General features: G+C 43.1%; 1 protein-coding gene across 2 annotated transcripts; it reads left to right on the top strand.

The window, feature by feature from the left end:
• Positions 1-14,200: 14,200 nt before the first annotated feature.
• Positions 14,201-17,809, top strand: LOC111955260 (frizzled-1). Of its 2 annotated transcripts, XM_023975435.1 has the most exons (2): positions 14,201-14,288; positions 15,443-17,809. In XM_023975435.1, the coding sequence occupies exon 2, from the start codon at positions 15,444-15,446 to the stop codon at positions 16,125-16,127; it is 684 nt and encodes a 227-aa protein (XP_023831203.1). In that variant the 5' UTR covers positions 14,201-14,288; position 15,443; the 3' UTR covers positions 16,128-17,809. The 2 variants fall into 2 exon arrangements, with proteins under 2 accessions (XP_023831203.1, XP_023831202.1); XM_023975434.2 differs by having other exon boundaries at positions 14,209-17,809.
• The last annotated feature ends 6,443 nt before the right edge of the window (positions 17,810-24,252 follow it).

The following is a 24,252-nucleotide window of genomic DNA, read 5'->3' as shown; positions in this document are numbered from 1 at the left end:
AGAACTGTTTGGCCATAATGACATCGTTATTTTGGAGGAAAAAGGGGAGTTTTGCAAGCCAAAGAACACCATCCCAACCGTGAAGCACGGGGGTGGCAGCATCATGTTGTGGGAATTCTTTGCTTCAGAAGGGACTGGTGCACTTCACAAAATAGATGGCATCATGAGGCAGGAAAATTATGTGGATATATTGAAGCAACATCTCAAGACATCAGTCAGGAAGTTAAAACTTGGTTGCAAATGGTCTTCCAAATGGCAATGACCCCAGGCATACTTCCAAAGTTGTGGCAAAATGGCTTAAGGACAAACAAAGTCAAGGAATTGGAGTGGCCACCACAAAGCCCTGACCTCAATCCCATACAAAATTTGTGGCAGAACTGAAAATGTGTGTGCGAGCAAGGATGCTACAAACCTGACTCAGTTTTTTTAACCTTATTAACCAGGTAGGCTAGTTGAGAACAAGTTCTCATTTACAACTGCGACCTGGCCAAGATAAAGCAAAGCAGTGCGACACAAACAACAACACAGAGTTACACATGGAATAAACAAGCGTACACAATAAGGAAAAAAAGAAGGTCTATATACAGTGTGTGCAAATGGCGTGTGGAGTAAGGCAATAAATAGGCCATAGTAGCGGAGTAATTACAATTTAGCAAATTAACACTGGAGTGATAGATGAGCAGATGGTGATGTGCAAGTAGAAATAACTGGTGTGCAAAAAAGAGCAGAAAAGTAATTGAAAACAAAATAGGGATGAGCTGGGTAGATTGGTGGCTATTTACAGACGGTTAGCTGCTCAGATAGCTGAGTTAAAAGTTAGTGAGGGAAATTTAAAGTTCCAGCTTCAGCGATTTTTTGCAATCATTTCCAGTCATTGGCAGCAGAGAGAACTAGAAGGAAAGTCGGCCAAAGTAGGTGTTTGCTTTGGGATGTCCAGTGAGATATACCTGCTGGAGCGTGTCCTACGGGTGGGTGTTGTTATTGTGACCAGTGAGCTGAGATAAGCCGGGGCTTTACCTAGCAGACTTATAGATGACCTGGAGCCAGTGGGGCTAGCGACGAACATGTAACGAGGGCCAGCGACTAGAGCGATACAGGTCGCAGTGGTGCGTGGTATAAGGGCTGGGTGACAAAACAGATGGCACTATGATAGACTGCATCCAGTTTGCTGAGTGGAGTATTGGAAGCTATTTTGTCAATGACATGTCTGAAGGCGAGATCGGTAGGATAGTCAGGTTTACGAGGTATGTTTGGCGGCGTGACTGAAGGATGCTTTGTTGCTGTCACGCCCTGACCTTAGTTTTCTATGTTTCTCATTATTTTGGTCAGGTCAGGGTGTGACGAGGGTGGGTATGTGTGTTTTTGTCTTGTCTAGGTGTTGTTATTCTATGGGATTTTGTTATGTCTAGGTAATGTAGGTCTATGGTGGCCTGAATTGGTTCCCAATCAGAGGCAGCTGTTTATCGTTGTCTGATTGGGATCCTATTTAGGTTGCCATTTTTCCATTTAGTTTGTGTGTGTTATTGTCAATGTGTAGTTGCATGTCAGCACTAGTTGTTTATAGCTTCACGTTCGTTTTGTTGTTTTGTTAGTTTGTTTAAGTGTTCTTCGTTTATTAAAAGAAGAATGTATTCCAATCATGCTGCGCCTTGGTCTCTCGTTATGGCCGAACGTGACAGAATAACCCACCATAAAAGGACCAAGCAGCGTGATAAAGAGGAGTGGACATCATGGACCCGGGAGAAAAATGAGTGGAGGACATCCTGACCTGGGAGGAGGTAATGGCAGGGGACAAGACCTTGCCATGAAGATAGACAGCGGCAAGCATGAACGGCGAAACTACGAGGAGAATACCGGAGAATAGAGAACGGCGACGATATGAGGGTACACGGCTAGCACGGAAGCCCGAAGAGGCAGCCCCAAGAAAATGTTTTTGGGGGCACACGAGAAGATTGGCTGAGTCAGGTAGGAGACCTGAGCCAACTCCTCGTGCTTACGTGGGGCGTGTAACTGTGTCAGGCACCGTGTTATGCAGAGATGCGCACGGGTGTCTCCAGTTCGCATTCTTAGCCCGGTGCGCTCTATTCCAGCTCTCGCATTTGCCGGGCTAGAATGGGCATCCAGCCAGGAACGTATTGAGCCAGCTCTATGTTCTGGATTCCCATTCGTCTCCACGGTCCAGTGTATCCTGTTCCTCCTCCCCGCACTCGTGCGCCTGAGGTGCTGTCCTCAGCCCTGGTACCACCAGTTCCGGCACCGCACCATGCTTCCAGTGCGCCCCAGAGTCCAGTACATCCCGTTCCTCCTCCCCGCATCGCCCTGATGGCGTGTCCTCAGCCCGGTACCACCAGTTCCGGCACCACGCACCATGCTCTCAGTGCGCCTCCAGAGTCAGTACATCCCGTCCTCCTCCCCGCACTCGCCCTGAGGTGCGTGTCCCCAGCCCGGTACCACCAGTTCCGGCACCACGCACCAGGCCTGCCAGTGCGCGCTCCAGGGGTTCAGTACGCCCTGTTCCTGCTCCTCGCACTTCACCCTGAGGTGCATGTCCCCAGCCCGGTACCACCAGTTCCGGCTCCACGCACCAGATCTACAGTGCGCCTCGCATACAGAGCATCCCGGCAACAGTACCCAGTCCAGAGTGTCCGGCGACAGTACCCAGTCCAGAGCGTCCGAGGCGACAGTACCCAGTCCAGAGCTGTCCGGCGACAGTACCCAGTCCAGAGCTTCCGGCGACAGTTTCACAGACCGGAACCTCAAGCGAGGCCAAGTCCGAACCTCCAACACGCGGCCACAGTCCGGAACTCCAACGAGGGCCACAGTCCGGAACCTCCAACGACGGGCCACAGTCGCGGAACCTCCAACGACGGGCCACAGTCCGGAACCTCCAACGACGAGCCCACAGTCCGGAACCTCCAACGAACGATCTACAGTCCGGAGCCTCCAGGGACGATCCCCAGTCCGGAGCTCCAGCGACGATCTCCAGTCCGGAGCCTCCAGCGACGATCCCCAGTCCGGAGCCTCCAGCGACGGTCCCCAGTCCGGAGCCTCCAGCGAAGGTCCCAGTACGGAGCCTCCAAGCGAAGGCCCAGCCCGGGGTCTCCAGCGAAGGTCCCAGCCTGGGGTCTCCAGCGAAGTCCACAGCCGCGGGGTCTCCAGCGAAGGTCTCCAGCCCGGGGTCTCCAGTGACGGTGCCCCAGCCGGGGTCTCCGGCATGATCCACAGTCCAGAGTCTCCGCGATGATCTACAGCCAGAGCCTCCGGCGATGAGCCACGGTTCAGCTCAACAAAGGCGGAGGGACCAGGTTAAAGAGGCGTTCAGGTTCAGCTCAACAAAGCGGCGTCCAGAACCAGAGCCACCACCGAGGGTAATGCCCACCCGGACCCTCCCTATAAGTTCAGGTTTGGTCGGGAGTCCGCACCTTTGGAGAGGGGGGGGTACTGTCACGCCCTGACCTTAGTTTTCTATGTTTTCTGTATTTATTTTGGTCAGGGTCAGGTGTGACGAGGTGGGTATGTGTGTTTGTTGCTTGTCATAGGGTTTTTGTTTATCTATGGGGATTTTGTTATGTCTGGGTCTATGGTGGCCTGAATTGGTTCCCAATCAGAGCAGCTGTATCGTTGTTTCTGATCTGGGGATCCTATTTAGGTTGCCATATTTTCCATTTAGGTTTTTGTGTTATTGTCTATGTGTAGTTGCATGTCAGCGCTAGTTGTTTATAGCTTCACGTTTCGTTTTTTGTTTTGTTAGTTTGTGTACGTTTGTTTAAGTGTTCTTCGTTTATTAAAGAAGAATGTATTCCAATCCCGCTGCGCCTTGTCTTCCCTTGTTATGACGAAACGTAACAGTTGCGAAATAGGAACAGCGGTTCTAGATTTAATTTGGATTGAGATGTTTAGACATGAGTCTGAAGGAGAGTTTACAGTCTAGCCAGAAACCTACTGTCAACGATCGTCTATAGGAGAGAGAGATGACCAAGGCGGCAGCGTGTGCAAAATACATCTTCTTTTATTAGAAGATAGGGAAAAACACGAAAACAAACACTATACACAAAACAAAACCAAACAAACAAACGACCGTGAAGCTAAATGACGTTAAGTGCATGGACAAGCAACAAACGTTCAACATAGAACAATTACCCACAACCAGCTAAAGCCTATGGCTGCCTTAAATATGGCTCCCAATCAGAGACAACAATAACCAGCTGTCTCTAATTGAGAACCAATTCAGGCAACCATAGACTTTCCTAGACACCTACACTGAACACTAAACCATCTACCATCTACTTAACCCCCTAAAACCATACAAACCCACTGAAACAATACAGAAAACACATTACTACACCATGTCACACCCTGACCTAACTAAAATAATAATGAAAACAAAGATAACTAAGGCCAGGCTGTGACACCTACGTATATTTTGTAGTTGATCCACATATTCTAAGTCAGAACCGTCCAGAAAAGTTGATGCTAGACATCGGCGGCGGCGGCAGCGAACGGTTTGAAAAGCATGCATTTGGTTTCACTGCTGTTTAAGAGCAGGTTGGAGGCCAACGAAGGAGTGTTGTTATGGCATTGAAGCTCGTTTGGAGGTTAGTTAACACAGTGTCCAAAGGCCAGATGTATACAGAAATGGTGTCGTCTGTGTAGAGCGTGATCAGGGAATCACCGCAGCAAGAGCGACATCATTGATATATACAGAGAAAAAGAAGTCTGCCCGAGAATTGAACACCTGTGGTACCCCCATAGAGACTGCCAGAGGTCCGGACCAAACAGGCCCTCCGATTTGACACACTGAACTCTGTCTGAGAAGTAGTTGGTGAACCAGGCGAGGCAGTCATTTGAGAAACCAAGGCTGTTGAGTCTGCCGATAAGAATTCAGTGATAGACAGAGTCGAACGCCTTGGCCAGGTCGATGAAGATGGCTGCACAGTACTGTCTTTTATTGATGGCGGTTATGATATCGTTTAGTACCTTGAGCATGGCTGAGGTGCACCCGTGACCAGCTCGGAAACCGGATTGCACAGCGGAGAAGGTACGGTGGGATTGGAAATGGTCAGTGATCTGTTTATTAACTTGGCTTTCGAAGACTTTAGAAAGGCAGGGCATTATGGATATAGGTCTATAACAGTTTGGGTCTAACGCACACGCACACGCACACACACACACACACACACACACACACACACACACACACACACACACACACAAACACTGTGTGTGCACATAACAAAAACATTTACTGAATTTTCCACCTGGAATGAAAGAAGTAGCCAACTTAAAACCAAGTATCTTGCCAACTTACCCCAAAAACACTACATTTATATTTTATGAATACATTTCCAATCATAGCCTATTTCCATCCTGTCTCAGGGGTCTATAAATGTATGCAAATGAGCAGCACATTTCAGAGCAGATTTACTCTTCAAGTCTCATCTTTAATTGTTATGCACACACAGAAATTCATTAAACTGACTGGGTAATTAGACTTGCACTGAGTTGCCTAATTTATACACTAGAGACAATATATTAAATGCACAGTACTCTATTCTCCAGAGGCTGGTGGGAGGAGCTATAGGAGGACGGGCTCATTGTAACGGCTGGAATGGATTAATGGAAACCACGTTTGACTCTGTCTCATTTATTCCATTCCAGCCATTTCAGCCATTCCAGCCATTTCAGCCATTCCAGCCATTTGTTCCAATGAGCCTGTCCTCCTATAGCTCCTCCCACCAGCCTCTTCTGCTAGAGTCATAATAGTCTTAACTAAAAGTTGACTATGAAATCAAGTGTTGCTTTTTCTACCTACTCCCAACAATAGGGTGAATGAATTATGTTTGTTACTTCTAAATAAGCCCATGGCTTTAACCTCAGCTACTGTAACTCATTTATTTCAACTGGACCTGCATTGCAGGGTCTATTCTACAGTGTTCGACACAGTCTAAATTAATCAACATTTTATAGCTGAGGTATAAGGGTACAAGGAGTAAAATGACTCTTCAAGTAAGTAAGTAACTTCAAACCAAGGCACAGACATAAACATACAATACTTTGCATATGCAACAGATCCTACACAGTAATTGCTACTATCTATCTTGGCACTTCAAATTCCACCAGAAAAATGCCCCCTCTTCCAATGAATATATGTGTCCTTTTCCTACCTTCTCCTCCAGGACATGACCTAGTTGAATATAAGGGTTTTGAAGCAAACCTTTCATGAACCCGCTCTCATAATTCCATGTGCTTGGAGTGTACTGAGTTGGCTCTATATTTTCTGTGAATATGGCAATTCTGCATTGTAAATATTTCTCAGAACTGCGGGACATCACCTCTGCAGGGTATGAGATACAGTAGTTGCAGTATTCCCATTGCCTTTCTGACATAGTCAAGAGGCGAAACCGTATACAGTAGTTGTTCCACTTCAAACATTTTTCTGTACACTGTTCGCTAGTTAGTAGGCTAAGCAGAGGTACAGTAAAAAATACAATCTCGGTGAGGCAAAAAATAATAATGTGGGATGCATGCCATCAAAGCCACTACACAACACAACACTAAACAATACATTAATTGCACTATAACTGTCACATCCTGATCTGATTCACCTGTTCTTGTGATTGTCTCCACCCCCTCCAGGTGTCGCTTATTATCCCCAGTGTATATATCCCTGTATTTCCTGTCTCTCTGTGCCAGTTCGTCTTGTTTGCCAAGTCAACCAGCGGTTTTCCTTGCTCCTATTTTTCCCAGTCTCTGTTTATTTCTAGTCCTCTTGGTTTTGACCCTTGCCTGTCCTGACTCCAAACCCGCCTGCCTGACCACTCTGCTTGTTCTGACTACCAGCCTGCCTATTCCCTTGTACTGTTTTTGGACTCGGATCTGGTTTCTGACCCCTGCCTGGCCTGACCTAGAGACTGCCTATCGTCTGGTACTGTTTGGACTCTGACCTGGTTTATGAACTCTCGACTGTCCCAGACCTGCCTTTGCCTACTCCCTTTGTTATAACAAATAACAGAGCTCTACCATCTGCCTCCTGTGTCTGCATTTGGGTCTCGCCTTGTCCTTATAATAACGGTGACAAATGGTGTCCACAAACTGTTAGGGCCTACATAAAGCTTTCCCAACAGCAGAGTTCCAACAGCAGTCCCAACACCTTACCACTGCTACACCTGGCTTTCAGCGGAGCCTTGTCTGGCAGCGAAATGGTTCATTCAGCCTCATTTACTGCCTTTTAAAAAAACATCGCTGATATGGCTGACTTGCTTAAACAAATGTGGTTTCTACTGACAATTGAGATGTACAAACTACGACATAAGGGAACAACAAGGGTATAAGAGGCAATCCGTAATTTCGATTAAGGCATTAATGAGCGAGTGGCGACGGACGTAGTCAATATAACTATTTGTTCAGCACTTTTGAAATGTAAAGCGACAGAATTCAGAACATGGGCCGTTCTTACAGTGTACTGCTATCAGTAGCACTGTCAAAGTTGTACAAAAAAAGTTTGCAAACAAGCACAGACCGGTCACGAACGATGTGTTTACAATTCCGCTTTGGTGAAAACTACTACACAACATACACTTAGTATTACTTCCTTAGCTACAGTATACATATCTCTCTGGCATCCTACATAATTTATGAAGCAGCATAAGACATTTTTGGACTCACGTTGTTGTGATGGGCTTGAACAGGAAAGTGGCGTGGCGGTCCTTCATGGGCAAATTTTGTACATTTTGTCATCAAAGAGAAAGATGACGGATTTACAAATCCCAGTTGAATGACCGTTCTAAACATACTTTCCCAGTTTGTGCTGTTTATTTCTGACTTCCCAGTTGCAATGCTTGCATTTAGCCACTGTCACTGATTCCTTACAAACCACTCATTGTTGAATTTGCAATCTCCAAATTGTTGTGTAATGTTTATGTCCAATGGCCGATGAGCACCGATGCTTTATCTATATTTTCTCTTCATTATTTATCTTCGGATGACAAGGTTTAAAAAGGATTTGCCAATAGACTTGATTCATGATGATGACTGCTAGCTAATTGTGAAAGTAAGATGTTGACATGATCAGTCCAATCAAAGCTACTGTACATATATGTAACGTGATATGATGTCATTTCTGTGGCCAATGACCTTGAGCCTTCATGGAAGAGCACTTCTAATGTAACTCTATGGCAGCACCCAAAGGGCTCACATTCTTGATGTCTACCCTTACTAAAGGCAGATGACATAGTGTCCCCATGAGTGACAGAACACTGAGCCAATCACGGTGCAATGCTGAGCCAATCACAGTGCAATGCTCCTATTTTCTGCTGACCTGCCCCACCACCACAGAAAGCACTGAGCTAGGCTGAAACACCTGCATTTTGGAGCTGCCTGTTTGGACACGGCTTTATTAACTCAATGATATATGTTTTTTTTTACATTGTTTTCAAACTGATATGTGACACGTATTAATGCCAAAATAACATGCAAAACAGGCAAGCCACCCCCCCAAAAAAAATATATATACATGTTTTTTTTTGTATATATATTTTTTGGCAAAAAATGTGGGGCTCGAAACAGGTGGGACCCCACCTGCCCTGAATGACGGGTCGCCACTGGCCACTGCAACCTTGAAGGCCCTAAATGACGTCATCATTGTCCTTGATTCTAAGCAATGTTATGCAGATATGTTTAATGACTTGGCCAGAGCTTTTGATACGGTAAATCATTCCATTCTTGTGGGCTGGCTAAGGATTATTGGTGTCTCTGAGGGGTCTTTGGCCTGGTTTGCTATCTACCTCTCTCAAAGAGTGCAATGTATAAAGTCTGAACATCTGCTGTCTCAGCCACTGCATGTCACCAAGGGAGTACCCCAAGGCTTGATCCTAGGCCCCACACTCTTCTCAATTTACATCAACAACATAGCTCAGGCAGTAGGAAGCTCTCTCATCCATTTATATGCAGATGATACAGTCTTATACTCTGGCCCCTCCCCAGATTTTGTGTTAAACGCTCTACAACAAAGCTTTCTTAGTGTCCAACAAGCTTTCTCCAAAACAAAGGTCATGTGGTTTGGTAAGAAGAATGCCTCTCTCCCGACAGGTGTGATTACTACCTCTGAGGGTTTAGAGCTTGAGGTAGTCACCTCATAAAAGTACTTGGGAGTATGGCAAGACGGTATACTGTCTTTCTCTCAGCACATATCAAAGCTGCAGGCTAAAGTTAAATTTAGACTTGGTTTCCTCTATCATAATCGCTCCTCTTTAACCCCAGCTGCCAAACTAACCCTGATTCAGATGACCATCCTACCCATGCTAGATTACGGACACGTAATTTATAGATCAGCAGGTAAGGGTGCTCTCGAGAGGCTAGATGTTCTTTACCATTCGGCCATCAGATTTGCCACCATTACTCTTTAAAGGACACATCACTGCACTCTATACTCCTCTGTAAACTGGTCATCTCTGTATATCTGCTTATTTATAAAACCCTCTTAGGCCTCACTCCCCCCTATCTGAGATACCTACTGCAGCCCTTATCCTCCACATACAGCACCTGTTCTGCCAGTCACATTCTGTTAAAGGTCCCTAAAGCATACACATCCCTGGGTCGCTCCTCTTTTCAGTTCGCAGCAGCTAGCGACTGGAACAAGCTGCAACAAACACTCAAACTGGACAGTTTTATCTCAATCTCTTTATTCAAAGACTCAATCATGGACACTCTTACTGACAGTTGTGGCTGCTTCGCATGATGTATTGTTGTTTCAACCTTCTTGCCCTTTGTTCTGTTGTCTGTGCCCAATAATGTTTGTAGCATGTTTTGTGCTGCTACCATGTTTTTCTGCTGCCATGTTGTGTTGCTACCATGTTGTTCTCATGTTGTGTTGCTGCCATGCTATGTTGTTGTCTTAGGTTTCTCTTTATGTTGTGTTGTGGTGTCTCTTTTGTCATGATGTGTGTTTTGTCCTATATTTATTTTTTATTTTTAATTCCAGCCCCCGTCCTTGCAGGAGGCCATTTGCCTTCTGCTAGGCCATCATTGTCTTAACTGACTTGCCTAGTTAAATAAAAAAAATATTTTTAAAAGCTTGAAACCTTGTTTGCAATACACTGATGAAAACTACTATGCTCTTCTTCACACTCACCAACTCATCAACTTTAGAACAGCAACCCCATGAGTCTGCTGTACTGTAGCTCTCCTAAACCAGTGTACTCAGAGACCCCGAGGCGATTCAACCTGATACGCTGTGTTCTTTGGAGCTCTATTGTTTGTTGATAATATCTGCAATGGGGAAGAGGAGAGGAGGAGGGAGGGGAGAGTTTTCATTCTAGTCTGTCAGCTTGTTGCTCCGAGGCATGAATGAGCTAAAACAACTTTCCCATGCAGCGGTATTGGAAGTGGTGCTCACTGGTGGAGTACACTCAGCACACAAGACTGCAGAATACATTGTTGTATTCAGTAGGCAGCAAAGAGAAGAAAACCGAGTAAAATGGGGAATTACCTGGACTTGTCCAATGAAAAATTCCAATTTTCGTATTGTGTTGTATGTGCCCTAATGAACACGCTCCTGAATTACCCCTGACCTTTAACCCCTATATATGGGCAATGACCCAACAGGTTCAATTGCATACATGCTATAGAGTTGATTGCAATTGGGGGGGGAGGGGGGCAACGGAGGAATAGGGTGTTGTTTACTAATGGATGTTCTGTGTTCTCCTTTAAGACAGGGGCAGTCCTTATACAGGCGCTCACACACCTACACACCCCTTGCAGCAACTTACAATTGTGCGGAGGGGAACATGTCAACCCCATTCAGAGTAACTGTTATAATTTTACATTTGGCTTGGTACCACCACCAGCGTAGCTATGACAATGTATTCAAACATTCCCTACAGGCACCCAAATAATGATTCTCAACATTTTACCATCTTTCATGTACCCTCTTATTTTTAAATAACATTCTCCCTGTATTTTAACTCAAATTGAATTAAGAACTAATCCTTTCACAGCAGAAAATGCTGGGAGCTGAACCTGTGTGAATTTCCTTCGTTTGTGGCTTTTGTTTTGCTTGGTGGGTCATGCCGAGGGCCGGGACAAGCTGTGTTTGCACACTGGCACTGTCTGTGTAAGTGGAACACACTGTAGTGTGGAGACCAAGTAAAATGTGTCCATTTCAGAGTGAGTTCAAGACATACAAGATGCAAGTCTAGTTTTTGCTCCTCTTTCACGAGGAGTGAGCCTTTGAATGGTCACCCATGAGGAACATTGAGGATAAACAATTTCCGTCAAAAGTGGCGTTAATAGGACATGAAGTAGGCTTACTGGGCATTGATTAATGTACTACAGTAGCCATGACGCAATCATAATCAAGACAGTTGTTTTCATAAACATTATGATACCCTGTGAATTCTTATTTGAGTAATGTGCTAGTGGTAATAGTGAACAGTATGACATAACGGCACAATGAAGTTGTGAGGTTTGAAAATGGTTGATTAAAAGATAACCTTTAGCTAAATGTACTCCTATAGCTCCACTTTGAATAACCTGTAATAAGTAAGAGCACATCGATTTCAAACACTATACAATTAACAATATTTTTTTTACCTGTTGTTCATGAAAATACTGTAAGTATCATTATCTTGGATGCAAAAAGCAGCATTTGAAGTACTGCTTGTACATTATCAGACAGTTCTACAGTGCTGCCCATTACAAAACAAAATATGTGTTCTAATCTGTGGTGCAGAAAAGGAGACATTCTTCCTAAAGTGCAGATTTCAGGCATTTGTGCTGACTTCCAAGGACTGGGAGGGGGGACTGGGGAAGCATGCATAATTCAGTAGGGGGAGCCGCGAGGTCAGCCTATTAAGGCGAGATAATGTGGTCAGATCCGGACTGCTGCTGGGACTGTAGTGACAAACATAGAAGGATAGGGTTTTTGCTAATATTCATTAGTGGGCTCTTGGTGTGTGTGTGTGTGTGTGTGTGTGTGTGTGTGTGTGTGTGTGTGTGTGTGTGTGTGTGGCTGTTGTGTGTGGTGTTGTAGTGTGTGTGTGTGGTTGTGTGTGTGTGTGTGCGTATGTGCACGTGTATATATATGTGCTCAATATGTCGCTCTTTGTGGTTGTCTATCCTCCTCTCTGCCTGACTGCATAGCTATACCCCCCCCCCAACCCCCCACCCCCAAGGCCACACCAGCCGCAGAGTCATCTGAGGCCAGCTGTGAGTCTGTCACTCCACAATCGGCTTAAATTTCACACCTCCTCTCCATCAGGCGTTAATCCGACCAGGGACAGCAGACCCCTACAGGCCCAGCTGCGTGAGTAAGAGCTGGGCCTCTGGCGTGGACCACAGCAGCCTTCTCTCCCAGCCTCCAAGGAAGAGGGAGGGTGCAACTTTCAATACCCATATGATGGCATGGTGGTGGTAGAGTAGATAAGGTTTATATTAGTGGTTTGCCTAATAGAGACAATTAAGATGATTAGGGAAGTTATTTGATTCCAAGGTGATTATGAAATTATAACGTATGTGTGGCTACTATAAATGCATTGGTCGGCCCAAATCATTTGCAATGTCAAAATCGGTGTGATTTTTTGTCTGTCTTTTAATGGAAACTATATCAGTCAAAATGTATGAGATTAAGCAAGTTTTCTCTCGAAAATGTGATGAAAACACATACCAAGTCAGTAATGTTTGTAAGGAAATAATACTAACAGCATATCAGTGGCGTGTATACATGGATGCCAAGGGAAGTCAGGCTTCCCCAAAAAATTATCAAGGGAAAAAGAAAAGTATCTTTCCTCTCTCTGTGTTTCATAAATGTCTTCCAGTTCCGCAGAGGCTGAATGTATCTCACCGGAGAAAGCATCCAAGCGAATGAAACAGTGCCCTCTGTCTGTATGTGTAGCCCATCTATGCTGTCTGGTCAAAAAGAGTATGACATTGTTGCCGCCAGTAGCATTGAATGCAAGGGAAGCCAGCGAGCATTTGGCCTCAATTGACAAAATATATATAAAATAATAGCCAATCAGCATTGAGCTAAACTGAGAGAGCTCAGCTGTGAATGGTCCTGACACACCAAAAAAAAGTGTCAAGGGAAGCCAGTTTGGATTTGCCGTCACACCAATCAGATCACATTATAATCAAAACGTAATTGACAGAAAACTTGAATTGTTGCATCTTCTTGTGTCGTTGTCCTGTCCTAAATTAGTCATGGATGGAGATAAGGATTTGGACTGGCGATTCTGATCCAACCATACATGTATACATTGTGGCCCTGGCCTCAGAGGGTGGAAGTTCAACATGTAGCTAGATGTAGTAACGTTAGGCAAATGTTAACTATCTGGCCTGGCGCATTGTTGCCCGTGAAAGGAAGTTAGGCTAGCGAGCAAGCATTTTAGCCAGGTTGCCTAGGACAGCAAAAACTAAAAGCGTGTATGACAGAGTGGTAGACCATTTAGGCAACATGAAAGAGAAGGATGGCATTGCCGCCTCTCTACAAGTAGGGTGAGTCAAAATGTTTTTTCTACTTGCATGAACACACAGACACACACACACACACACACACACACACTCATAAATCAGTACCATTGACAGCTGCATCATATTTAGCTTACTTTGATTGGACTAAATAATTGTTGGTATCTTTTGTCACTGTATTAGACTAAGCATAGGTGATTAGATGATTTTGAAATGATGCTGAAATAGTGGAGGCAGTGGCTGTTTTCTTTGTGAATTGTGATAACTCTCCATGGTTCTAGTTGTTTAGTAGTCTGAAAATGTCGGAAACATGCTGTAAGTCATGTAACTGTTTGTTATATGCAATATGTTTTGTGGTTGCTGCTCTCCAGTTTTGTGATGAAACAAAGGTGTGGTTTAATTTATTCTGCCGCTGTGTCTTCTTATTGTCTTGGCTTTAGGCATATATATCACAGTGTCAAGGCATATAAACGAACAGGTTCCCCGGTGATTTTTACCAAGCACCTCTACTGCAACATATACAAATTGTATACCGTTTTTATTACACAGGTAGCCACTTTGAGTCAAAAATAGGAAGATTGCATGATGTTTTAAAATTCATGGTTTAGTAGGATAAAAAATAGAATAGACAAAAAATCTATATCTAATTTTGGGGACCAAATATGAACCATCTTGGAAGATTGAGAGGATCCCTAAAAAGTAACCTATCATCTGTTTCAAGGCTCCTCCCTCCGTGAATATTGGGAGACTAGAAACCGAACAGTCACACAGACAGTTGGAGACAGATAATGGCTACACACTGATAACAGACGGATTGAAAATCTCTTGTGAGTAGCCGAGCTAAATTTTGGAAGCCACCACCTCGGCAAACATATAAAGTAACGTATGTCGCCTGTCATAGGAACAGTACAGTCGTGTATGCTTTTGTTTTATCCTGGAAAATAATCCAGTCGTCTCGAGTCTGCGTGTTTACTCGCGGTTGGAAAGTGGCGTGTTGGAATTTATTTGGAATGGGGAACGACAAAGTTTGTAGGATGTTTTCCCATTGGCTGGTTCTGATTATTTTTGCACTTTTACCGCAAACAGATGGTCAGTATGGTGAGCGTGGAATGTCTGTTCCTGAACATGGCTTTTGCCAACCTATTTCCATTCCTCTCTGTACGGATATTGCCTATAACGAGACTATCATGCCAAATTTATTAGGGCACACCAACCAAGAGGACGCGGGGCTTGAAGTGCACCAGTTTTATCCGCTTGTGAAAGTTCAATGCTCTCCTGACCTGAAGTTTTTCCTCTGTTCCATGTATGCTCCCGTTTGTACGGTGCTGGAACAAGCACTGCCTCCGTGCCGCTCGCTCTGCGAGAGAGCGAGGCAGGGCTGCGAGGCTCTGATGAATAAATTCGGCTTCCAATGGCCTGACAGCCTCGCCTGTGAATCTTTCCCTGTTCACGGAGCGGGTGAGTTGTGCGTCGGGCAAAACGTGTCTGATAGAAGCGCTCCTATTAATCCTACATCGGATGTAACAGAATCACCTTATGGGCAGCATAGGACTGTAAAGGGACAGTTTAGATGCCCAGTTGCATTGAAAGTACCCCCCTATTTGAACTACCGTTTTCTTGGGGAGGAGTATTGTGGTGCACCTTGTGAGCCCTCAAAACCCCATGGCATGATGTACTTCGATGAGGATGAGTTGAAATTCGCCAAGATATGGATTGGCATATGGTCTGTGTTATGCTGCGCGTCCACTCTGTTCACGGTGTTGACCTACTTGGTTGACATGCAGAGGTTCAGCTACCCAGAGCGACCCATCATTTTCCTATCAGGCTGCTACACTATGGTGTCAATAGCCTACATCGCTGGCTTCTTGTTGGGGGACAAGGTGGTATGCAACGACCGCTTTGACAGCGACGTCAAAACGGTCGTCCAAGGCACCAAAAAGGAGGGTTGCACCATTTTGTTCATGATACTTTACTTTTTCAGCATGGCCAGCTCCATTTGGTGGGTCATCCTAGCCTTGACGTGGTTCTTGTCAGCCGGGATGAAGTGGGGTCACGAGGCCATCGAAGCCAACTCGCAGTACTTCCACCTGGCGGCATGGGCGGTACCTGCCATCAAGACCATCACCATCTTGGCGGTGGGGCAGGTGGACGGCGACGTTCTGAGCGGCGTGTGCTACGTGGGCATTAACAGCGTGGACGCTCTCCGAGGCTTCGTTCTGGCGCCGCTCTTCATCTACCTCTCCCTGGGCACCTCGTTCCTTCTGGCAGGCTTCGTGTCGCTCTTCCGCATCCGAACCATCATGAAGCACGACGGCACCAAGACGGAGAAACTGGAGAAGCTCATGGTGCGCATCGGCATCTTCAGCGTGCTCTACACGGTGCCCGCCACCATTGTCATCGCATGCTACTTCTATGAGCAGGCATTCAGGGAACAGTGGGAGAAGAGTTGGGTGAGTCGGACGTGTAAAAACTACGCCGTGCCCTGCCCCGGGCACCATCACCCGCAGATGTCGCCAGACTTTACCGTCTTCATGATCAAGTACCTGATGACGTTGATCGTGGGTATCACCTCTGGCTTTTGGATTTGGTCGAGTAAGACGCTGAATTCGTGGAGGAGATTTTATACGAGACTGGCGAGCAATAAACAGGGTGAGACGACAGTGTGAGACCTTATACTGTTTGTTATCCCCTGAACATATCACAGATCCATGAATTGAAGAAAAGGCTACTGGGACACACTCAAACGAAAAAAATGTAAATACACTTTTCTGGATATTTTTGTATGTATATTTGTATTTAAAATAGACCACACATTTGATTATCATCAATCACACTTTGATCTAAAAGGAAGAAAAGCTCTTATCTAGTTCAATGAGGAGAATTGGACTGTATGAACATTTTCATTCATTCTATTGGTGCTCCATTGAACTTTTTCATGTCATCCCTTTAGTAGCGTTTCATGTGAACTATGGGAATATCTCAATTGCATAGTCCTTGCGTTCTCTCATCTCCTTCTCGAAACCCATTGGATGAGAAAGCCAGAGGTCCCTCCCCTATGCAATTGAGATCTTCCCTATATTTGAGAAGAAGTCAACAAGGTTCTGTTGGACTTTTGCTGTATTTTATGGGTCATAATGACCTTGTTCAAAATCAGTCCGTAATCTGTCCACTATTTCAAACCTGGAAATTGGCCACTTTATAGTTTATTCTCGTTTCTATTGACATCTTTGTTTTACCATGTGTTTTCAGGGGATGTTTGAGCATTCATTTGTCTTTCCCCATGTGTGTTTTGGGGAAATTTTACCATTACAGTGAATGCAGACTGCTCCAAAGAAATATTGGATTAGGGGTTGAGATCTATATCCCAATGTGTTAACAAAAAAGGCCTGTCGCTATTGAACTATTTTGAATTTAGCACTCATTCAAAAGCCTTTTACTTATGGGGATAGCTCCAAAATGATTACTTTCTCTACCCACAAGCTATACAACTGGAATTGACTTTGACAATAATGGAATGCTCAGTCCAGTGCCTTTGTTTTAATGAAGAGTGTATGGGTGGCGTAATTGTGTTTGAAGTCCAATAAGCCAGCTGTCTACACAATTATCCAACAGCTGTTGATCAACCTCTTTCTAGTCACCAAGGGATTGTTCTCTGGTGACTTCAAGCACATTATTCTGCTTAAATGGGTGAAAATGTACTAATATGTACTAATACCTCATCCTTGAATAAAACATTCTCAACTTTAATGAGTCCTCCTCCATAGAAATCGGTCACATTCATGCATGCGTGCAGGTTGCGCATATGTCATATTCGTTATTTTATTATGCAAAGCTCGTAAGTCACAGCTCTGTAATGGATGGTGTTTTGACAAGGGTAATTTTATAGATCCTTTGTCAAAGGTAATTCATTGAGCTCTTGCTTCCCTAACGCACAGAGGGTCGTGTTCATTAGGTACCAAACAGTAGAAAACAGACACAGGGAGGGAATATATGGAGTTTTCTTTTCTGTTGCATGCCTTAATGAACACAACCATGTTGTTCACTTGTTCTCAATGGTTCTTCATCTCCAGTTACACTTTTTTTTTTTAAATCAAAGGCATCAACGCTGATATTGATTTTTCTGTTTTAGCGCTGTAGTATATTTTCTTACCCAGGTATTACATTTTCTTAATCAGAGCCATTTTTATGGCGCTACATTTGTAGATCAATCTTGTTTGTATGCTGACCAATGTTTATAAATTGCATATAACGTTCTACTAGCAACCTTTTTCATTCTACCAATGTGTATATTGAACAGATAATCCTAGCATACCATTTTAAATGAAAATAAAAGCTCCCTCCATTTTTATACACTATAATCCTGGTTTGGAATTCATCTTTCTTTGTGGTGAAAGTTTTGAATTGAAACAGTTTCAGCTAAAATCTTGCCAATTGGGAAGTGTATACTGCCCTACCATGAAAAGGCAGTAACTGCTCATAGTGTGGAATTGAGAAAAATTGCTTTTATTTACCTTGGTTTCACATTAACTTGATGCAGTTATTGCTAACATGACCCCCATTTTCTCCAAAACACAATACAATAGAGGCAGGATACTTGTCCACGTGATTAAGGATGTAGTTATATTTGATACATTAAATAACTCATTTTTGACCAAATGATCAGTTACTGCCTTTTTGCTTGATAGGGCAGTATAGTGCGTTCTGCTTCCCTGTAGCTCCTGGTTGTCTTTATGTACAGTAGATAGTGTTACACTGTGTCAAAAATGTAGGCCATCAAAGGTAACTTGAAGCTTTTAGATGAAGAGCTTTGTGACACTATTTGAAACTGCTGACAGTCTAGTTGATTTACTACTGGGCAGTGTACGTTAGACACCAAATGGGGGGGGGAAAAAGAGAAGCACTACCAAGACTTCATTTTCCGATGCATAATATGAAATCATTTTTCCAATTGTGTTCTCTAATAAACACAACCCTGGTGTGACTGAGCAGAAAAGTATACTTTGAAAGAAGATAATAAAGTATAGTGCCTATACCAGTGGTTCCCAAACTTGGGGTGAAATTGAAATGGTGTCCCCTGAGAATGTCTGTAATCTTATCAAAGAAAATGAAGAACTTCTCTTCAAATGGATATAAAATACAACCATGTAGTGTCAACCTAAGAGGCCTTTACACTATTAGATGTTTTCATGTCATTATGTGTTGGGACAGCCTGCTAGACCTAAAATGTTATAGATATGAAACTCCATGCATTAACTAGGGTCTAGTGTCAATTTCAGAACAGCCTCAATTTGTCGGGGCATGGACTCTACAAGGTGTGGAAAGTGTTCCACAGGGATGCTGGCCCATGTGACTACAATGCTTTCCACAGTTGTGTCAAGTTGGCTGGATGTCCTTTGGGTGGTGGACCAATCTTGATACACACAGGAAACTGTTGAGAGAGAAACCCAGCAGTGTTGCAGTTCTTGACACAAACCGGTGTGCCTGGAACCTACTACCATACCCCATTCAAAGGCACTGAAATCTTTTGACTTGCACATTCACCCTCTGAATGGCACACATACACAATCCTGTCTCCTCCCCTTCATCTACACTGATTTGAAGTGGATTTAACAAGTGACATCAATATGGGATCATTGCTTTCACCTGGATTCACCTGATCAGTCTGTCATGGAAAGAGCAGGTGTTCTAAATGTTTTGTATACTCAGTGTATATCAGTACTTTGACCTTCCAATGGCAGACATTTCTAAGAAATGTTAACTTTCAAAATCTTTTGCTACTTTTTAGTCAGAGAATGAACTTGCTAATGGTGTTACAAATGATGTAGGCTTTAGTCATTCATTTCTTTCACATAGTAGAATCAATGAGTAAGTCGGCTAATATTAGCAAATCAGACAGAAAGCTCTGACATTACTCTATATTTCATAGTTCACAAAGATGAAGTTGAATAGAGCACGATTTTTATTCTATATTCATTATTATTCAGGACCTAGAAACTCAAATGTTAATTCAAAGTTGTCTGGCTAGCCTACTTGTCTTACATCCTGAAATTCCATTGGGTCTGGTACTGCAGAAATACTGCTTAAGGCACTGATGTTACCAGCTGTGGTTATATTTCTCCATCCCTCAGCTTTATGGCAAAAAAGTGGCTGCAGTTTTGCTGAAAAATGAATGAATGATTGTGGCATTAATGTTCACACACAAAGCACACTTGTGCTATCACATCCATGATGAACATATTATTTCCTGATAGCACTCTGAAATGGAGTCAGTCAGTCGGACAGCCATGTTGGCAAGGCCGCCAAGGACAAGTGAGTCACTGGAAGGCTATGAAAAGAAGCCAGATACGTGAAATTGCATGGAACACGCGGCACTGCCAAACATCTGTTTCCAGAAAAGATGTTGTTGGTTTGGAAACAATGATAAATCAAGCAGAGATAGGAACCGATGGCACACGACACACACTGAATGAAACAGTGGTCAATCACCACACAGTACACCGCATAACTACATAGAATTGATTGTGTTTGGTTTATATGATGGTCTTTCTTGAAAAGTTTAGCCCCATCATTCTCCCCAAGCATTGACAAGGGAGACCTACAACTCATCTATTTTTTTAAGAAATTCAACATTTTGAATGTTGATGTGAGGCGGTGGGTAGGTTCAGCCTCCAAATGCTTCCCCCAAACGAGCACCAGCCCTCATTAGTGTTCTCCCGAGTCCCTGAGCCACTGCTTACAGATGCAGGCTACCCAACTTCCTATTCCCTGGAATTCATAGACAAAAAAGTGGGCCAACTATTTGCTTCTGGTTGGAAGCTGAGGGGAATTGAGCCAAATGGCAGTGGACCAAGTGACCAAGGCCTCCTCAGCAGACTAAACTCAGTCTTTGTGGGGGGGGAAACTTGATTAAAAAGAGTTAATGCGCTACTTCCACCCCTATAGATGCTATTACACTGAGCAAACATAAAAACGCAACATCTAAAGGGTTGGTCATGGAGACCCGGGCGCCTTTTACGTTTTGTTGTTTTAATGCATTGTATATCCGATGCACAACCCTATACCCAGCACACCAATAACATTCCCAGGACATTAACTGACAGTTCTGATTTGGTTGATGTAACATTAGGATTATAACGCCCCAAAAACAGTCATAGATAGTCTGTAAGTGGTCTATCAGTGGAGACAGAAGCTGAGAAAAGGAAACTACTGTATTTCCTAGTACCTAATATCTTTCTGTAAAGGGGAGGGGAAAAGCTGATGGGTTAAGATGAGATAAGATGGTCAGGCTGAGTGTTTTACAGGCAGGGGCAGTCCAACGCCCTGAGGCAGGAAACAAGTAACGACTGGAGTCAGTCATGTGTTTGTTCAGTCTGTCTGAGGTACTAGCATGCTCTCTCATCTCTCTATTTTTCTATCTTCTCTCGCTCCTATCTCTCTTCACTCTCTTTTTTCTCCCTTTTAGATTATTTGTTCCACGCAAATATAACCCAAAGGATATCTGTTACAATTGATCTAAATTAGTATTATTGCACTTTTATGTAACTTGAATATCTTGTCTCTATTTAAAACTACCCCATTGAACAGCATTGACTAAACTAAGAGAAGAAATAGGAAATTGTTTGAAGAAATAGTTAGCTTTCTTCAGAGAAACAAATCAATGCAGAGCCATGAAATGTGTATTCAGGTTTTGTTTATTGCATGTTAGGAAACTCTGAAGGTACAAAATTCAAAAGGCACTCGCACATCTGCGCTATCTTTGTTGCAAGTGCATGGTAACAATTGAATAACATTAGAATAAAGAAGAAACCCGCACACTGCTCTTGCTAGTATCACTGCTCTTTATTAAGCTTTACGTATCGGCCGCAAGGCCTTTGTCAGAGCCTTCGTCAGAAACTCTGAAAGTTGAAAGCATTTTTGTTAACTCTTTGGTGCGGCCCTTGTGTTCTGAACAAGTTAATATATCATAGTTTATGTTTCATATAGATTATAATTGTTTTAACGTGTTGGGGGAGGGGAATTGTGTAAAAATTAGGCTTGATCCCAGAGTTCCACGTACATGTTCATACTTAGAAATGTTAAAGGTTGCTTCATATATGCCACAGGTGTTAAACTAATTCCATGGAGGGCCGAGTGTGTGCGAGTTTTCGCTCCTCCCTTGTACTTGATTTACGAATGAAGGTCCCTAATTTGTAAGGACCTTCCCGTACCTGGTTGTCTAGGACTTAATTGAAAGGAAAAAACAAAAACCTGCAGACACTAGGCCCTCCATGGAATGAATTTGACACCCCTGCTATAGGCCTACCACTACACACCACGCCTCTGCATATTAGCCACAACTGTTATTGTAACAATGACCTGAGGAGAACCAGGAAACAGATAGTTCCTGATCAGATGTGACCTTTTTTTGACATCAGAGCAAAACATACATTTTACATAACATGCTGTGAGTAGGCTAAGGTTGTTACAGTCCTGTAGCTTATGGATTTCATTGTCTGTGTGTGTGTTCACTTACTACTGTGCTATTGATGAATTAGTGGAGCGTGTTAGGGGTGTTTGTGTTTCCATGGTGGGCCCTAACTCTATAGTTTAACCTCAAACCCGGTATTTTCCCTGCCACCATACATGTAACACTGTAACACCAATCAGCTCTCTCTATGTTTGTTTTGTTTGTAACATACCACATGGCATTAATCATCCCAGTTGATGTCGCCTTATGACATGTGACTTAATATAATTATGTGCATTTTTGCATAAACTGTTTTGTACTTTCTTCTGTCAAATTCAGTTATCGGTTTTGATAGCATAGGGAAAATGAGATAAACGGCACCGCGAATGATAACTTTGAATCATTTGTTGAACATGAATACCCAACAATCTCCTTTTTTTCCTTTTAACTCCAATGAGCCATGGCCTTCTTCAGCGTCATACCTGAGGCATTCTCTCTCTTTCTCTAGAACGCCTCTAGACTAGACAGCTACACACTGTTGTCTTGGACCAAAATTGGGATTTAGAACTTTGGCTATGATAAATTCCCATGTCTCCTTTGTCAACTCCAGCTTTGTCTGTTAACATTTGAATTGATGAAATTACAAGGTCTAATTACTTTTTCGAGGGTAATACATGTTTGGCTGTACACAGGAATGCTATGTCATGAGTCATTATGAGAAAGTATTTTTGAAATGGGCAAAAAATATGTGTGCCTGGAATCTGCACAAAAACTGGATGTAACACACTAGGAGTTTATGCTGTTTTGGGGGCAACTTTAATGAAGTTAAGTTTGCAAAGGGAGGGTATACAACTGGAAACTTTCAAAGTTTACGAGTAAACTACCAGAATTTTGCTAACTCTTTGTGTGGCCTTATCACATGAAATATCTGAAATAATTCAATAAGATTATTTAAAAATATAAAATTAGAATGACAAAGCTGTTAAACATTATCCTAAATATAAACCATCAACTTAGTGGATACCATTGGTGTTAAATATGAGGGAATATGTATTTGTTTTCAGTGTTTTGGAGTCAAACTGGTGGCAAGTGTGGAGAAAGTCATTAGTTGAAATTGAAAATTATGTCATAGTTGATATTACATGCGTTTTCACTAATTGGGCTATTTTCTCTGGAACCACATGGTCTATCGACTAGAAACTCATGGATAATGATATAAAAAATAAATACTATATGTGAATATATCCTTTCAACATTATTAAAGTATAAATTACCAAAGTAACCATAGATTGCCATAGATTTTCTGTTAATTACCAAAATTACAGAAGATTCTGTAAGTACTCCAGCTCATATGGGCCTATTGCTCACTTGAGACCCATATGAGATACGTTCAAGTAACAAACATATCCTACTGATATAAATGTATGATGTATGCAAAAGACCTGCACAGTTAGGATTAGATACAAAGAGTGGTCCAAAGAGAGCCTCTCATAATTCCAATCAGTGAACGTGGATTGCAATCTATAGCTCGACTGCCATGGTGCCAGATGGTTTGCCTTTAAGTCACTTCAAAAGTGTTTATTAGACAACAAAAGGTAATGAACTCTCATTAACACAGTTAATGCCCAGTGGGTGATGGTATGAGGCATGAGAAGTTGGATAGTTTCTGTAAGCTAACAGATGTTGACATTTCCTAAAATACATTTACAGTTCACTTTGGTGGGAATGCTGTTGTGGAAGTGTGTGCATGTGTACGTGGGCATACGTAAAGTGTTATATCCACAAAAGAGAACAACAGATGTTAATGTATCTCTACAAATAACATTGTATTCCAGATCTTCAAGGTAAATCAACAAATGCCCATTCAAAGATGGCCGCTCCTAATTGACCCATTTCTGGTCTAGAAAAGGTCAACTGCTTTGTGATAAATGGCTTTGAGACAAATGGGTTTTTCACAGGCAGGTAACTGCATGATACCAGACCCTCTGTCATCTAATAGCCGGTGAGTTATGTCCGCTTTGCTTAAACGCAGTGGTAGTGTTTGGTTTACCTTTCACTTAACCTTCAGAGTGGCAGTCAATAGGTTCAATGTACCAACCAGCTTTGGTCACAAGATAAAGGAGGGTCTGTGTCTGCCTCCTCATGCATGAATCCTTATAATTTCTAAAGTCTGCTGGTATGTGGGATTTGGTGCATAAAAGAACCACTGGCATATAATGTTGCATTCTTGTCTGGAATTTCAAAGACATTGGAAATATATGCTTATTTCCAAATGCATGAAATGTACTAATATTGCATTCTTAGTAAGATCAGTCTGTCCAAAATTAGCATCAAATGTAATTTGT

The sequence above is a fragment of the Salvelinus sp. IW2-2015 genome, linkage group LG30, assembly GCF_002910315.2.
Source record: "Salvelinus sp. IW2-2015 linkage group LG30, ASM291031v2, whole genome shotgun sequence".
NCBI classification, from domain to species: domain Eukaryota; kingdom Metazoa; phylum Chordata; class Actinopteri; order Salmoniformes; family Salmonidae; genus Salvelinus; species Salvelinus sp. IW2-2015.
The sequence above is the reverse complement of the archived record's forward strand: the minus strand, read 5'-3'. Positions and strand labels throughout refer to the sequence as shown.